The 17,528-nt window shown below is 44.6% G+C and overlaps 1 protein-coding gene across 3 annotated transcripts in view; it reads left to right on the top strand.

Moving 5' to 3' along the window:
- The window catches only part of ADCY1 (adenylate cyclase 1), a 1,411,272-nt gene that overhangs the window by 93,217 nt on the left and 1,300,527 nt on the right, over positions 1 to 17,528 (top strand). Inside the window, exon 2 of one of the 3 annotated variants that reach the window (XM_078685846.1) lies at positions 16,760 to 16,777. The exons of the other annotated variants lie outside the window; for them this stretch is intronic. Coding sequence (XP_078541972.1) covers positions 16,760 to 16,777 — 18 coding nt within the window. The remainder of the gene's footprint in view (positions 1 to 16,759; positions 16,778 to 17,528) is intronic. 3 annotated transcript variants of the gene reach the window in all.

Genomic DNA, 17,528 nt, shown 5'->3' on the forward strand with positions numbered 1-17,528 from the left:
GTTTCGATATTGTGTCAGTGATCCACGATGGCGTTCGTACTTTTGTCATACCACCATCGCTGCGGTAGTTGGACGGCCGCCTATGAGGTGGCCTACCCACCTACGGCATTACTATGCGACCGCCACCGCGGTGATCACAGTGGCAATACTTTACATGGCAGGGGGTGCTGCTGGCTGCAGCACCCACCTCAATGTAAATAGGGCACTGTTTACATTTCTCTGCACTACGTGGCAGGCACCATGCAGTGCCGCCTGCCACATACCCAACCCTGAAGAGAAAGTGCCCGGGCAGAAGGGCGGCCCGCTATGGGCCCCCAAAAATCCCTTTCCGACAACTTGGTCATGGCGGGTTAACCACCATGAACAAGCGGGCGGAAAGGGATATCATAATTGCAACGGCGGTGCCTGGTAGGCACTACTGCAAGACTGCCCAATGTAGCTGCTCCAACAAGCGATCGGAAAAGGACCGCCTGTCAGAACCATGGCGGTCGGTCTTTCTGACCCCCACGCTTCACCAACGTGTTAACCCTATACTATTAATGTGACACAAAAAAAAAAAATATTATGTGGGCTTACAGGCTTATACGAATAAAAAAGGTAATAATCCCTAGAAACAAAGTTTGATGTGTAATGTATGATTTGAAGAATATTACACTGAGTTAAAGAATCCTTCGCATAGGGCGCGAAAACCACATTACTTGGAAAGTAACCCCACACCAGTTACAATCATACTCTCTGACACACACCATAACACCACCACACTCACGCATACGTATTAACGTACATTAACTCAAACATGAACTCATAGAGCATAAAGATAGGAAAAAATATAAAAGCAAATGTAAATATTCAGGTGTACACCCTAGCACTCAGCGCTCAATTCAGATGATTTTTTCACTCACCTGTCTCCTTCAATCCCATGACATATTTGCCCTTGGTTCCTCTTCATCATCTAAAACAAGTGAGATGAGGCACCTATTGCCACCATTCTCCACCATTAAAAAGTATGATGTAATGTAAAATCGCATATGAACTGTCTTGTAAATGGTTTGGGTTTACTAACCCGGATTAAATTGAGCATCGGAATGAGGTTTGATGGTAAACACTAAGGGCCTGATTACGACTTTGGCAGTGCGGCGCCGGGTTTGCCCTGCCGCTGCACCACCAAAGCCGTGGTTGGGCCGCCTGCCAGATTAGGAGTTTCCTCCTGTCTGGCGGGCGTATTTTTGGTGTTCCCACAGTGGTGCCTCTAAAAATGGGCAACGCAATGGGAACTCCAAAAACAGAATTGGGGTGCATGCACACAGGGGGGGCACATGTTGTGCCCCCCTGCATGCACCTCAGAGCGCAGAGGCACAAGGCAGCCTTATTTCCTCTCCACCAGGGTTTTCATGGAGGAGAAGAAACTCATAATATGCTTGGAGGTAACACAGTGGTCCTGGTTGTGTGGCTTTACTAGAGGAACATGTGTTTGGCTTTTCGGAGTACCAACATGGACGATAAGTAATTGACATGACTCAAAAGAAATCCAACACCCATTTATAAAAATAAAGCAGATTTTGATATTAATTTAGACACCACAATGAACACAATTGGATACATATAACAGGAATCATACATTTTAGAAGCAAAATGAAACCGGTGCAAAATGATACTGCACAACTTTATAATTGCGATCAATGAGAAAAAGCACTAGTGACAATCGGTCACTTGCAGGTCAAGATTGACTCGAACTAAAGGAGGGTAAAGGTGATGTGGGTTCCAGTGCCAAACCACGAAAATCAGTTTGATTTTACGTGGCTCAAAAACCCTGGGTGTAGAGTTATCCTGGCTGTCAGCGGAGCTGTAGCGGAAGCCGCTGGGGAGCTGATTGTATTGCTTCCACGGTGCTAGTGAGGAAGTGGGTGCAAAATGTTAAGAAGAAAGCCATTCCTAGCATCAGATGAAGTTGTTGCAGAGTTCCCGCGAGTTGCAATATCGAGCAAAGATGATGGTTGTCAGACTAGCCACTAACATGCCTTGGCAGCCGTAGGGTCAGCTAAAGGATACTTCGACATCCGATGGTCTGCGGGAAAGTGGTAGCCATCTGAACCTTGCTGGATGTCAGGACTCCATTTCCCACAATGCACTGAACCATTTACTTTTTGTTTTGTTTTTGAGAAAACACAAAAAGTTGTATTTTTGTAAAACCTTTCCCTTAGAGGTGGCAGTGTGAACCATTTGCATTTGGGCAAACCATCGGAGCCAGCAATTCTTTGATTCTGGTAAGTTTCACCTGCTGACTGCACTAGTCTACAAAAAGTTGTCTTTGGCTCTCAAAGTGGTCCCTCGTCTGGAGGAAATAGTCTTAGTCTTTGGTCCTGGATGAGTCACATGTGTGCAATTTTAGGGAGGTTGCCACAGGTGCGGAATATCACGCCTTTGCATTGTGCAGATCCTGTTGTCGCAGACACAGGTCTCTTCTGTGTCCTTTGTTGCCAGTCTCCATGGAACTGAGGTTCTGGTGGAAGGGGTGCTGCTTAAATCCAATATTTAGGGTAATTAGGGGTGTGGGTGCAATTAGCCGATGGGCTGCTAGCCCCAGCTGCTAAGCCACCCCTGAGGTGACCACATCCGGGGGGTGTGTGCACCTTTTCAAACCCAAACTTACTATTCTACTACTTTAAAAAAAAACACAGAAGCCTTACTCAGCTGTACAGGCCAGATCGCCCACCCTAGGGTTGTGGCTAGCCTTGACTACAAAAGTTTCCCATTTGCCCGGGTACAAATGTGCCTGAGACAGGGGGAGGGCTACTTTCTCCTTTGTGAAGCAGCTTGGATGCATATCAGAGTTAGTGAATGCTTTGAGGCTCACCACCTTGATGTGCCAGTATTCTAACCATCCTCTGAGTGAGGGAGATGTCACCTACTTCCGATTCAGGCCTATGTTTCTGTCTCCTGGGAGAGTTCACACCTCCTAGCAGGAGGTCAGATTCCACTCTTGGCGGCAGCAGCTTCAGGTTGTCAGCCAGAGCACAGGAAACGCTGGGACAACCAGGTGGGCATCTTCTAAGGTAGCCAACTGGGTGCATGTCACATCAGCCCTGGAATGAGAATTATGTCAGTGGTTTTGATACATGTTGTTTTATACCAAACACAACATATTTTAGAGGCACTATAATGAAGTTGCTACCCAGGGGGTGCCTGGGTGTCAGCTTGTGTTATCAGATGGACCGTGGATCACTTATAGTAGTCTGTTATAGAAAAGGTCACTATAGGGCCATATACGTTTGCACTTACATGTCCTCACCTTTAATATACTGCACCCTACCTCCTGGGCTCAGGAGGTCTACTTTAGGGGTGACTGACATATATGGAAGATAGTGCTTTGACCTTGCCACACATGATGATGATAATGTAAAATGTGAGCAGTTTGCACTGCTCCTGCAGTTTGCAATGGCAGGACTGCAGTCATTTGTTTGCTTGGGTCACTAATGGTGGCACAAGCAGTGCTTCAGGCCCTGGTGACCTCTTTAACTCCCATGTCCTGGATATCACTGGTATCATTTAATAGGGACATATAAGGGGGTTAATGTTCACTTTCAGAGTCATAAACATCAGCATTTAGGCAAAATGTGGGGTGGTTATCATACAAAAAAAGCACTTTCCTACAGATACATACATCCAGAACAAGAGGCCAACCTTCTTATTGCTCCATGCACTGAAATACTTATTGGGATAACTGACATGACCTCAAAAAAATACATAAAAGACAAACAAAATCCAGGGCACCCCACTGATACTCTATAGAGGTAAAACACTCTATGAGCATTAGATTACATCAAAACCTGTCTCCCAAAATAAGGGGCAACTTTTAAATGAAAGAAAGAAATACAAAACATATCCTCAGCATCATAGCTACATTTATGAGACTGGAGATAGACCAATCAAAAAATGCCCTAATACTATTTTCCAGATAGTGAAATGATCAACTCTCCCTACATCAGAGAGAGTTATCAACAACTTCAAAGACAAATGTGCTGAGTTTTAGTTTAATCATTTTAGTTGATAAGATAAAGTAGAGATTACTCCCTCTTGCAGGCACCATGAAATCTCAGGACTATGGCATTGCTTCACAGACGTTAAAACCACTTGCTCGTAATCAGTTAAGTCGCCATGATAGAATTTCTAAATACAATTGACAGGATTAGGCATTTACCTCATTTCTTAGAAAACTATGTCACCAAGCTTCTCCAAAAGATTGAGTACTCAGGTGTACCTTAAGTGAGAAACTTAATAAAATATATCTTGGATTCAATAGTTTCAGAATTCCTATAATAGACAACATCACAGCTTTAGTAATGAAACCTAGAGTGCGCCCTAGAGATCAATTAACATTTGCCCCATCTCTATACCTCCATTTCCATTCTTTTTTTGTTGTGTAAGTATAATAATTCATAGTAGAGAAATAAATACATTATAAGTAGAAATATATATATAGGAGATAAGCACTATTTGTTAAAAAAATAGGATGTATATATGTGAATAAATAAGTAAATAAAGAATTTAATAAATATAATAATGAAAAAGAATTTTAAAAAGAGGGGGGCCTTGAGATAATAGATAATGTGGACAGGTATAGGAATCCATTTTCATTCTTGTCTAAACTCATAGAGAGCCTTGTGAAACTTTCACTCAAATGCCTCATTGAGGAAAATAAGAAACAACTAGAGCTCCAGTCATGTGTCATCTTTAAAACTATCCAATTAATTCTTGCTAAAGTTAACTCTTGCCTGCTTTGTCTCCTTAGCATATTAAAGGCATTTGACATGGTGAATCATGCCACACTTCTAAACATTCTCAACGTTTGAATGGGCTTAATGGTGCAGTCCTCAATTGCTTCACAAAATGCATTGAAAAGAGATGCAAAAACAAAAATATGTGAAAAAAGCAAGTGTTCCACAGGGATTCCAACTTGAAGCAAACGTTTTTACAGTCATGGATTTTCACTGCACTACAGAATAAAACAAACCTTTCTCTCCAAAGCAAAGAAATTATTTCAAACAAAAATAAAGATTTTTTAATTTTGTATTTTGAAACAATGTTTTACAAGAGACTGATCATCATGGTGTATTCAAATGAACAGGTACTCCGAGTGATGGTGCAGTGAAAAGTGAAAATCAGAGAAACATAACAAATTAAATGAAAAATGTACAGGGATAAACAAGATTGAAACAGTCACAAACTCAAAGTGAGACTATTAGAGTTTGGGCATCCAGGAAGAAATTATATGTGTAGGCGAATGTGAAGTCGACGTTTCAACCCCCAATTGGATAAATCCTCCGTGTACTTCATCAGGGCTAACATATTACAGTCATCTAAAGGGTAAGGTATACAGTAGTTTAGTCCCAACTCAGCAGAAGAGCTGTCTGAGCAAGAGGTAGAAAAACACAAAGTTGTTTTACCTAACCCGACAAATCAGGGGCACGTTGAAATCGAAGATAGTCCCACTATTATTTTTTTCTGTGGGAATGAAGGAAAATCAATGAAATTAGTCAGGGGGGGATTGCATCCCCATTTAAAAAAAATGTCAAGCGAGGTGCAAAGAGATGTTTGAAAACATGCACACAAGTGGTAATGTGTATACAGACCCACTGTGTATGATCCCTCGGCTCAGGACATAGCATACTGGTGAAAAGCAGCCACATCTATGATGGTGGAGTACATGTCAGGACATGCATGAACAAATTTAGCATGCCACTATCAACATCCATATATGAATCACACAAGGAAAGGAGATGATGTGGTGAAAGTGCATTTGACAGGTGTACAATGCATGCAGAGATAACATGTCACATGTGTGAGGAGTTTAAGGCAGTATTTCTAACCTGATTCGAAATGTGGAGGAGAATGTCACTGTGAACTGTAAGAAAAAGATGGAGAAAATCTCTATCATCTAGTGTTACCCTCAATACAAAGGGTAGGTGGAATCATCCTGTCCATAAAGACAATGTGTATAATGGGGAATAGCCCGCCATCGTATGCTGGGGCCAAGAGCACATACCAGAAAAATCTGAAAGTACCTGGTCCTAATCAAATGTTGAAAACCATATCCAGGATTCATGATGCAAGCAAAGACATCAATGCCTCTGGTTAGCAAAAGCAATGAGAAGTCGCACGGGGGAAAGAACTGAAACAAAACAAAACACTTTTATCAACATGAAACTGCAGTACAATGTATTACAACATACACATAATCGGGGTCGAACACCCCAGGTAAGTTGTACATATCATGTCCATGGTAGGGAAACAGAAACCTTGCTGTGCCAAGGAAATAAAATTCAATGCAATGCGCTGCGGCTCTTGAGTTCCAGAAGACTGACCAAGCAGCCGGAATCTAAAGCAAGAAGACAAATGGAAGGGATGAAAAAGGGAGTTGTAAAAGACAAGACCCCTAGAGTGGCACTGTGTAAGCAGCACTCATGCTGTAGTGACAGCGTGTGCTTCTGACAGATGGGATACTATGGAAAAATGTTGTTACCTCAAAAGACCATCTGTGACAGAAACCGCATTTTGTCCATGTTTCAACCCAATCCCCACAATGCCATAAAATGCCTTACTTAAAAGGACAGGTCCACAATCTCTACATAGGGCAGTGTGGGCTGTGCAGGCACTAAAGTGCCCACTCCAATTTTGTGTTTGCCGGTAAGATAGAACCCAGCACATATGCTGTCATCATATGCACTTGTGGTGTGTAGGGAGTTAATTCAGGGGCATGCAGAAAATCTGTAGGTATTTCGGAAAGCGAGTAACATAACAGAAAGGTTAAAACATGGTATGTTCAGCAATACCGTATGCTACAAATAGTGATCATATTACTCTCTAAAAAAAGGTCAAAGCATCTAAGATGGACATAAAGAGACATGGAGGGTGTACATGTTGTTCCACATAATCAATATAATAATACTGTCTGCACAGGGAAGGTGTACATGTTGTTTTGCATGATGGAAATCATGAATTTAAAGTGTGTCTACAAAGTATTACTGCATTCTTTGATATATAGAATAAACCAGGGATTGCCTATGTGCTCAGCAGGTAGGCACCTACAGCAAGGGGCATGTCCATAGTGTTAACAAGCCTGTGTTACAAATTGACCTCGTTCTTCTTGGCTATTGAGGCCATCCTCCATTGACTTGACTATCTGCATCCAGCGATATTCCAGTTTATTTATTTATTTATTTATTTAATGGTTTTATAAAGCGCGTAGTAACTCAAAGAGCATCCCAGCGCTAAAACCTGCTTCTCCAAAGGGTTCTGCCATCTAACGGAATTATGTTTGCGGGAAAAGAAGAGTTTTTAAAGTTTTCCTGAACTGGAGGTAGTTCAGTTCTGTCCTTAGTCTCCGTGGTAGTTTGTTCCAATGTTTGGCTGTGTGGACCGAAAAACGACGGCCACCGGTCCTGGCCTTTTTGACTCTCGGGACCGAGATCAGATTTTCTCCACTAGAACGGAGATCTCTCTCCGCTTTGTAGGGAATTAGGAGTTCTTTCAGGAGAGGGGGGCCATTGTTGTTAAGGGTTTTATGGGCCAAACAGAGGGCCTTGAAGACCACCCTTTCTCTGACTGGGAGCCAGTGGAGGGACTTCAGCGCTGGCCTAGCAGAGGATCTTGCCGATGTGTCCGTAAGTAGACGGGCCGCGGCATTTTGGACTTTCTGAAGAGTGTTAAGGGTGGTTTCGGGAGCTCCCAGGTAGATGGCGTTACAGTAGTCCAATCTTGCCAGAATTAGACCCTGAATGAGGAGCCTCCTTGCGGTTTCGGGGAGCAAGGGGAAGATCTTCCTGCAGGCTCTGAGTAAGCCAAAGCATGTCCCAGCCGTCCTTTTTGCTTGGGTTTTAAAGCTCATGTCCTTCTCGATCCATACACCTAGGCTTTTGACCTCATCCTTGGGTGCGGGAGGGTTACCTAGGCAGCTGGGCCAAAGGTTAGGTGGCAGGGAGGGCCCCTTGTGTCCCATCAGCAGTATCTCTGTCTTAGACCCGTTTAATTTTAGCGAAGAAAGATTCATCCATCGGTAGACTTCGGAGAGGCAGCTGTGAAGGTCGGAGGGGGTTTGGTGGGGGTGTGAGAGGGTTACGACCAACTGAGTGTCGTCGGCGTAATTAATAACTGATACGCCGAACGAGCTGACCCTCTTCTCCAATGGGGCCATGTAAACGTTGAATAACGTAGGGCTCAGGGAGGAGCCCTGCGGTACTCCACATCGGAGCGGGATAAAGGGTGAGTGGCTGTCATTTTCCCGTACCTGAAAGGAACGTCCGGATAAGAAGGATTTTAGCCACTTCAAAGCCATACCCTTTAGTCCAATTTCTCCCAGTCGGTGGATTAGGGTAAGGTGGTCTACAGTGTCGAAGGCCGCACTGAGGTCCAGGAGGATCACTGCCACTGATCCTCCCGTATCCAAAATGCTTCTGGCCTTCTCCACTGCTGCCAGGAGGGCGATGTCCGTGCCCTGGCCTGGACGAAACCCTGTCTGGGAGATCCCTAATAGGTTATTGCTCTCCAAGTAGAATGACAATTGCTTGTTAACCAACTTCTCCGCGACTTTGCTATTTCCTGGGAGAAGGGAAATGGGCCTATAGTTAGAGAGGTCCTGTGAGTCTAGGGAGGGTTTTTTTAAAAGGCCTTTAACTGCCGCCGCTTTCCAGCTAGGGGGAACTATACCTTCCGAAAGGGAGGAGTTGATTAAGGCCGTGAGGGGGGGGATGATTGTACTCAATACCTTTTTCAGGAAGCGGAGGGGTGCAGGGTCGAGGGGGGAACCACTTTTAATTGAGGCCAAGGTTGCCCCTACCTCTTCCGTTGTTACAGGGCCAAAGACAACCAGGGAGGGTTGAGGGCTGGCCGGTGGCAGGGGTGAATTAGAGGTGATGAAAGTTAGGTCCTGGTCCACGGGAGCCGGTTCGGGGGGGGGAATAGCAAGGAGAATTTTTTGAATCTTCTCGTCAAAGAAGGTGGCCAAGTTGTTACATTTGGCTTCAGCTTCTTTGGGGTCGAGAGATTTAAGTGGGGGATCGGGGGCGTGAAGGAGTTCTTTAAGAACGGAGTAGGTTTCATGAGCCGAGCAAGCCGCGTTTCTAATTCTATTCTCGTAAAAGAAGATTTTAGTGCTACGGAGCTCTTTTTTGTAGGATTTTACAGAGGTACGAAACATTTCTTTTTTCCCTTCTGTTTTTTCCTTCCTCCAGAGGCGTTCGTTCTTTTTACAAGCTTTGCGCAGGAGGTTGAGTTCCGGGGTGTACCAGGGTGAGGGGTTCACTCTCTTGGTGTGTTTCAGAGAGTGAGTTTTAGGCAGAATGGCATCAAGCGATTGGGTGATCCAGGTGTTAAATTCTTTGTCCCCTGCTACGGTGTCATGAGAGGGGTCAGGGACGTTTTCCCTGAGTTTAGCTGCCCATTCGTCTGGTTCCAGTTTCTGCCATCGCCTGGTGTACGTTCTTATTTTGGGGCGTTGAGGGGGCGGAATAATAATGTCCCATATGAGGGGGACCAGGAAGTGGTCTGTCCAAGGAAGGGGGATATGATCGAGGATTTTCAGATTGGGGATATTGGAGAGGATGGGATCAAGCAGTTGCCCTCTTTCGTGAGTGGCCTGAGGGTTTTTAAGGTCAAGGCCCATTGAGGCGAAGTCTTGAAGTAGTTCACTGGCCTGTTTGTCAGCCGGGTCCAGGAAGTGTACATTAAAGTCTCCCAATAATACGTAATTGGTGGTTGACGTACATTTAATGGAGATCTGCTCCGTGATTTTGTTTGGAAAATCTGCTAGATTGCCAGGCGGGCGGTATACCAGTGTTCCTGACAGTGAGGTGACTGGAGAGATTTGTATCGTAAAGTGGCAGCTTTCATATCCCTTGATGTTACCATCAGATGTTCTACAAGTAAGGCCGTCCTTAAAGATTATGGCTAGTCCACCTCCTCTGCCCTCAGGTCTGTTCAATGAGCACATGAAGTACCCGGGGGGGAGTGCTAGGACGGTGTCGGGGCCACTGCTCGAAGTGAGCCACGTTTCTGTGAGAAACAGAATGTCTAGGGCGTAGTTAGTGATTAAGAGGTTCACTTCGTGCGAGTGTTTCACGAGCGACCTGCAGTTAAGTAGGCCTAGGAGCAAGCCCTTGGGTGCCGAGGTTTGTTCGGCAGGATAGCAGAGGTTGCATCCGGAGAATTGCATATCACCCTTCAAGATGTGCGTGCAGGAGGGATGTTTTTTGATGTTTAAGGCTAATAGTTCCTCACGGGTGTAAGTCCGGTCTGTCAAGGGCAGAGTGGCTGGGCCTAAGGCCGGCTGGGCCCGGACGGGCCCAGACGGGCTTGCCTTTGGCGCGCCTTTGGCGCGCTGCCGGCGCGCCCGCTGCGCCCGTCCGCTGCGCGTCCGGTAATTGCACATCCTTATAGGTAGAAAAAGGGGGAAGGGAGGGCGTGGCCTGGAGGTAGGCGTGGCCTCGATTCCTCGCCGTCAATGGCGGCAAAAATGTTTGTTTTTGCTTGGTTCGGTGCAGCGAAGGGGTCGCTGTTTAGGCGTGTCTCAGGCCCGCTACGGAGGTGCCAGACAAGTGAGTGCGCTTTAAAATACAGATTGAGAAATTAGTGACACAAGAAAATACAATTTTTAAAAATCGGTCGTCTCCCGGCTTCCGCCTCAGGAGATTGCTGGTTTCTGATTTGTTTCCGCTGTCGGCAGCGTTTTATACTGTGGCGGGTGGGCGTGGCCTGGAGGTAGGCGTGGCCTCGATTCCTCGCCGTCAATGGCGGCAAAAATGTTTGTTTTTGCTTGGTTCGGTGCAGCGAAGGGGTCGCTGTTTAGCCGTGTCTCAGGCCCGCTACGGAGGTGCCAGACGGGTGAGTGCGCTTTAAAATACAGATTGAGAAATTAGTGACACAAGAAAATACAATTTTTAAAAATCGGTCGTCTCCCGGCTTCCGCCTCAGGAGATTGCTGGTTTCTGATTTGTTTCCGCTGTCGGCAGCGTTTTATACTGTGGCGGGTGGGCGTGGCCTGGAGGTAGGCGTGGCCTCGATTCCTCGCCGTCAATGGCGGCAAAAATGTTTGTTTTTGCTTGGTTCGGTGCAGCGAAGGGGTCGCTGTTTAGGCCTGTCTCAGGCCCGCTACGGAGGTGCCAGACGGGTGAGTGCGCTTTAAAATACAGATTGAGAAATTAGTGACACAAGAAAATACAATTTTTAAAAATCGGTCGTCTCCCGGCTTCCGCCTCAGGAGATTGCTGGTTTCTGATTTGTTTCCGCTGTCGGCAGCGTTTTATACTGTGGCGGGTGGGCGTGGCCTGGAGGTAGGCGTGGCCTCGATTCCTCGCCGTCAATGGCGGCAAAAATGTTTGTTTTTGCTTGGTTCGGTGCAGCGAAGGGGTCGCTGTTTAGGCGTGTCTCAGGCCCGCTACGGAGGTGCCAGACGGGTGAGTGCGCTTTAAAATACAGATTGAGAAATTAGTGACACAAGAAAATAAAATTTTTAAAAATCGGTCGTCTCCCGGCTTCTGCCTCAGGAGATTGCTGGTTTCTGATTTGTTTCCGCTGTCGGCAGCGTTTTATACTGTGGCGGGTGGGCGTGGCCTGGAGGTAGGCGTGGCCTCGATTCCTCGCCGTCAATGGCGGCAAAAATGTTTGTTTTTGCTTGGTTCGGTGCAGCGAAGGGGTCGCTGTTTAGGCGTGTCTCAGGCCCGCTACGGAGGTGCCAGACGGGTGAGTGCGCTTTAAAATACAGATTGAGAAATTAGTGACACAAGAAAATACAATTTTTAAAAATCGGTCGTCTCCCGGCTTCCGCCTCAGGAGATTGCTGGTTTCTGATTTGTTTCCGCTGTCGGCAGCGTTTTATACTGTGGCGGGTGGGCGTGGCCTGGAGGTAGGCGTGGCCTCGATTCCTCGCCGTCAATGGCGGCAAAAATGTTTGTTTTTGCTTGGTTCGGTGCAGCGAAGGGGTCGCTGTTTAGGCGTGTCTCAGGCCCGCTACGGAGGTGCCAGACGGGTGAGTGCGCTTTAAAATACAGATTGAGAAATTAGTGACACAAGAAAATACAATTTTTAAAAATCGGTCGTCTCCCGGCTTCCGCCTCAGGAGATTGCAGTTCAAGTGGTATGATGCTTTCGTCTCCTCCTCTTGGATCTGGTTGCAAGGCTTTGATCAATTTCCAGCGGATATGATTCACAGTATGTCCAAGTTCTAGATGATGCTCCACCAAAGGTGCTCCAACTGTCTTGCAATTAATCCGACTCCTGTGTTGTAGGATGTATGATTTCACCTTTCGGGTGGTCTGTCCTCTGTAGATCTTCTGACAAGGATACCGTATAGAATACACAACATTTTGAGAGTTGCAATTAGAGAAAGCATTTAAGGTATGTCATACATTGCCATGGATAAAGACTCTAGTTTCATTACACAATTGACAAGCTGCACATTGCCCACATTTGAAATGTCCCATAATTGGTGGAAGTCCCCACTGGGAATAAATTGTGGTAGCTAACGCTTTTCTGATGAGTCTCTGATCCACATTCTTTACTGACTACACTGACTTCTCATTACTTTTGCCAACCAAAGGCATCGATGTCTTCGCTTGCCTCATACATCCTAGATATGATTTTTAACATGTGATTAGTTGATTGGACACATGTACTTTTGGATTTTTCTCTTCTGTGCTCTTGGCCCCGGCATACATTTTCAGGCTACTCCCCATTCTACACATTGTCTTTTCAGACAGGATGGTTTCGCCTACCTTATTTATGGATGGTAACACTGTATGATTGGGATTTTCTTAATCTTTTTCTTACAGTACACCGTGACATTCTCCTGCACATCTCCAATCAGGGTAGAACTTCTGCCTTAAACTCCTCACATATGCGACATGTTATCTCTGCATGCATTGCCCACCTGTCAAATGCACTTTCACCACATCATCTCCTTTCCTTTTGTGATTTCTATATGAATGTTGATAGTGGCATGCTAAAAATAATTTTCTTATTATCTTGAATGAGCTAGTGTCGTTGATGCTTGCTGCAAGATAGTTATCCGGCTTAGCTGGTATTTAGATAGGAAAAGACAAGAGGTGCACATATTAGATGGGATAAACTACTTGTTTACTTTACATTTGGAATAACATTGCAAGCCCCCTTGAGTTCCGTGACCAATAAAGACACTCAGCCTGTTCCCTTGTGCCTCTATAATTTCCCAAAATTCCTTGGTGACTTGCAATAACGTATAATGTACAGAAGTGGGTGCTTTATTTCTTATACAAACATACAACTCGATGTACATGTTAGCAGTCTTCAATGGATGAAAGACAGAATTCGTATTTTTAGTGATATAACCGTGCTCTGCATGTTATTCAATTGTCTCTGCAACAGGCTTCAATTAATTGATGTGTTTTACAGACATTTGAAATGTGAATGGCTTTTGCTGCGTTTGAAATTGACCAAGATGCGGTCTAGCCCATTTCTCATTGTAACAAAAAAGGATCAAATTAAATTATTTAAATTATTTATATATTTTTGCATTTATTGATGCAGTTTAATGTAGTATGAACATGGCCAGTTGGCGTTAGAGTGCTTTGTAAACAAGTACAGTAATAGCGTGTATCAGAAAGTGCATTTCAACAAAGAGAAAAAAAAGTAATGGCACTGAACAGAGAGAAAGAGAAATGTGTGATAGAAACAAGACCAATCCAACATTTTGTAGTAAAATGTACAGGAACAGTAGATATAATGTGAGCTGATAAGGAAAGTTTGTTGGTAATGGAAACATGTCATGTGGAGTAGAGGAATTGCAAGAGCTGCACAACTTTGATGAGCAGAGGTGCCAACGGTGCTTGGGATTGGATAAAAGTGGGTTTACAATGGGATCTTTTGTTCGATACAGAATATGTGGGGAGTGGGTAGATGGTAGTTGGTCAGCTAATTAACATGGAATCCTAAGTTCAAGAGGTTAAAGAAAAAGAAAATGTGACACCTCTGGGAGAAGGGAGTGAGCAGAAGTGAGTTAGGGTGAGAGGTAATGTAGTATGAGAGGCCCTCTGAGAGGAATCTTTGGAAGACGGGCAGTGGAGGACATTACAGCCGACATCCTGATGGACAGAGGACCACCATCTTCAGAGCTCACCCCTTGCTCATCGGTGATCTTTAACTTCAGAGGAACCACCATCATAGGGGTTACTCTGAAGGTACTAAAAGTTTGGTGAATGGCTGCCGTTAGGTATACAGCTGTCTACCAAAACGATTCAAGCTACAAAATTGGGAATTTGCTTCCAAAAAGCAAAAAGCAAATATTTAATGATGGCTCCATCCATCCTTTTTTTTCGCTCCGTGTGGAATCATTATTTCAATTCCTCTGTTCATTACCACCAGATTTTCCATGGCAGGGACAAAAAGATTAAAGGACATTAGACTGTCATCCCTAAGTAGGATGGGCAGTATACTGCTCTTACTTCAAAGACCTGGAGGCATATTTATGAGCCTCTTTGCATAGCTTGGTACAAGTCGGGTGCAAAATAAATACGATATTTATGAAGCCATGCTAGGTCACCTTTGAGTAATGCAACGTAGCACATATTGCTGCATTGCATTACTCTGCACCTGGTAAGCATTTCCATGGGTGTTCCCCCACATCATCTATAGGTTTTAACGCCTTCCCAGATTTACCATAAGTGGTAGACGGGGGAATGCGCCAAAAACCTACACCTCCCCAAGTGAGGCATAACGAGGAGGAATATGCTTATTTTTTCTGTTTTATTTTTCATTCTGCGGTCAAAACGCGCCCGCCAGGCTCATCCTAGGGTTACCACGCCACGAGCACATGACTCCACACCTGCATGAACTCCACTGGCTTCCCGTGGAGAAGAGAGTTACCTACAAACTCCTCACGCACACCTTAAAATCCCTCAACAACATTGGACCCAAATACCTCAACAACCAAATGAGTTTCCACGCTCCCAAAAGGAACCTCAGCTCAGCCGACCTTGCATTGGCAGAGGTCCCCCACGTTCGCCGGAGCAGAGCTGGAGGTAGAGCTTTCTCTTACACCGCAGCCACAGCTTGGAACTCTCTCCCATTAGACATAAGATGCTCTCCAATCCTGCAAACCTTCAAACAGGCACTTAAGACCTGGCTTTTCGACTGACCGGAGCAGCCCCCAACCCTCTTTCCCTTCCCCAGCACCTTGAGACCCTCACGGGTGAGTAGCATGCTTTACCAACCCCTGATTGATTGATTGATTGATTCTGCAGCACACATTGAAAGATGAAAAAGCTTTAGGGGATTGTTTTTGTGCAGGAAGGTGGACCTTTCTGCACAAATACAATCATCCTTACAATGCAGGTTGCCTGTGTTGACAATCGGCAGCCAAAAGACTGTGAGCACAGGGGAAAAGTCAGGAATGCCCCGTATTGACTTAAATATGGCACATTCCTGTCCTATCCCTGTCACGCTGCGCAGCAAGGTGACTTGCTGCGCTGCACAACGTGACTTGACAAAAAATATGGCCCCAGGTGTCCATCATGCTGTCAAAGTAAGACTTTCCATCAATGCAGCCAATGGGGCACAACCAACTGAAACCTAATGCTAGCTGATTCTATGCCATGAAGTACCCTGTCCACAAAACTCTAAATATGGGTGAAAGCAATCAATAAACATATTTTCCTGGTATTTTTAAAAAGGAAGAACCAGAAATTGCAGTCTTTACAAGTTTTATGTTTCAACATCTATCTTTCTCTTCTGCATAAAACTGAACTGCAATGTTCTAATTTATTTGCTAAAAGAAAAGAAGAGAACTATGTGTCTTATTGTGTGTTTGTTTTAAAAGAGCTCTGACTTAAATATGCAGCCCCCAGACTCAGTTCACAACATGGTGGTGCTTGCAGTCCCAGACTAGCCCCTATTTTTGAACAGTAAGCACCTTCCTTACTTGTGTTAAATACAATTTGTGCCAGCGCAGCGCACACTGGACTTAGGTAAAGGGTCTGCAGACCTCCCTCAAAAAATGAGAACGCTATTAGTGTACTCTGGCTGTCAGAGCATTACCCATTGTCTCATGCAAGTGCACACAGGGCAGTGAGATAGTTCAAATAAGACTACACCATTTGTTTTGCTTACATCTTTATGGTCTTTATCCACAGGTACTTCATATTTTAAACTGGTCGAAGAAAGCTGAAGGAAGTTAAACAATACTGCATAAATGGCGTCTTTAGAGTAAATAGAAAATGATATTGTGAATTGTATTGGTTTATTTTACCAATAATAATAAGTAAACCAGCTTGTTCACTGCTTAATGCACCTTGGGGCACATTTATGGAATAGTGATGCAGTGCAGCGCAGTAAGTCACCTTGCTGAGCTGCACTACGTCTCTAGAAAAGGGCAGTAATGTGCTGTACTTAAGGCACACAAAGCATTCCTGACTTTCCCACCTGCACTGGCACCCTTTTGGCAGCTTAGCACCAACTCAGGCAACCTTGCACCATGGTGCACGGGTGCCCGTGTTGCATTCAGAATTGTTGTTGCGCAGGAAAGGACACCTTCCTGCACAAAAACAATACTGAGAGGCATGACATTTTCCTCTTTCAATTTGTGCTGCAGAATGCAGTACTAATGGACAGAGGAAGTAACGAGGAGAAATAAAGATATGTTTACTTGTTATGCCTCACCTGGCGAGGTGTATCTTTTTGACACATTCCCATGTTTACAGGGTCTTGTAAATCTGGGTGTTTGTCAAAACATTGGTAGTTGCCTGAGAACACCAACGTAAGACCCATGGAACACATACCCAGAGCAGAGTAACACAAGACAGCGATTTGGTGCTGCATTGCAATACTCCAGATTTTTGGAGCCGCTCAAAGTCATATGTGCCTGCACAAATCTCACTTAAAGTTTGCATCATGTCTTGCACCACATTGCATGGTGCAAGAGGGACACAAATCAGGGTATAAACAGGGACCCTAGTGTCCATGAGTCTGGCTGGGGATGCCGTAATTATCGCACCTATCAAAATGTAATACTATGCAGATCGAAGTATACAATCTGCAATATTAATCATCTATTACAAGTAGTGCCTGTTATAATAAAGCAGGTGTCTCCAACCAGTCAATCGTGAGCTACCAGTAGCTCACAGTTGTCTCTAGCCTTGGGTTAATTTTTTACTAAGAACTGTAATAAGTGTTGCGTTTTCCTTTTAAAGTTAAGGAAAGGCAATGTTTATTTTACATTATTATCAGGCTGCAGATAGCAGAGCCTGATAATGACTAGTGTTCTACTCAGATTTATGATCCATGTGTGTCACAGAGATTCAGATCTAAAGCACTGAGTGTTATATTGCTTATATTGCTTTAAGAGCTCGTGTATGGAATGTAGGAATGTTAGGTACTGTTTTATTCTAATGAATGAGTCAGTTGCGAAGCTGTTTTAGGATTGGATACATCGCTTCCCTGGCTCTCACCCGTTGTATGATCTTTCCTTTTATATCAATTAAAATACCTTTTATATATATATATATATA

This window comes from Lissotriton helveticus, chromosome 4_1 (genome assembly GCF_964261635.1).
Source record: "Lissotriton helveticus chromosome 4_1, aLisHel1.1, whole genome shotgun sequence".
Taxonomy (NCBI): Eukaryota; Metazoa; Chordata; class Amphibia; order Caudata; family Salamandridae; genus Lissotriton; species Lissotriton helveticus.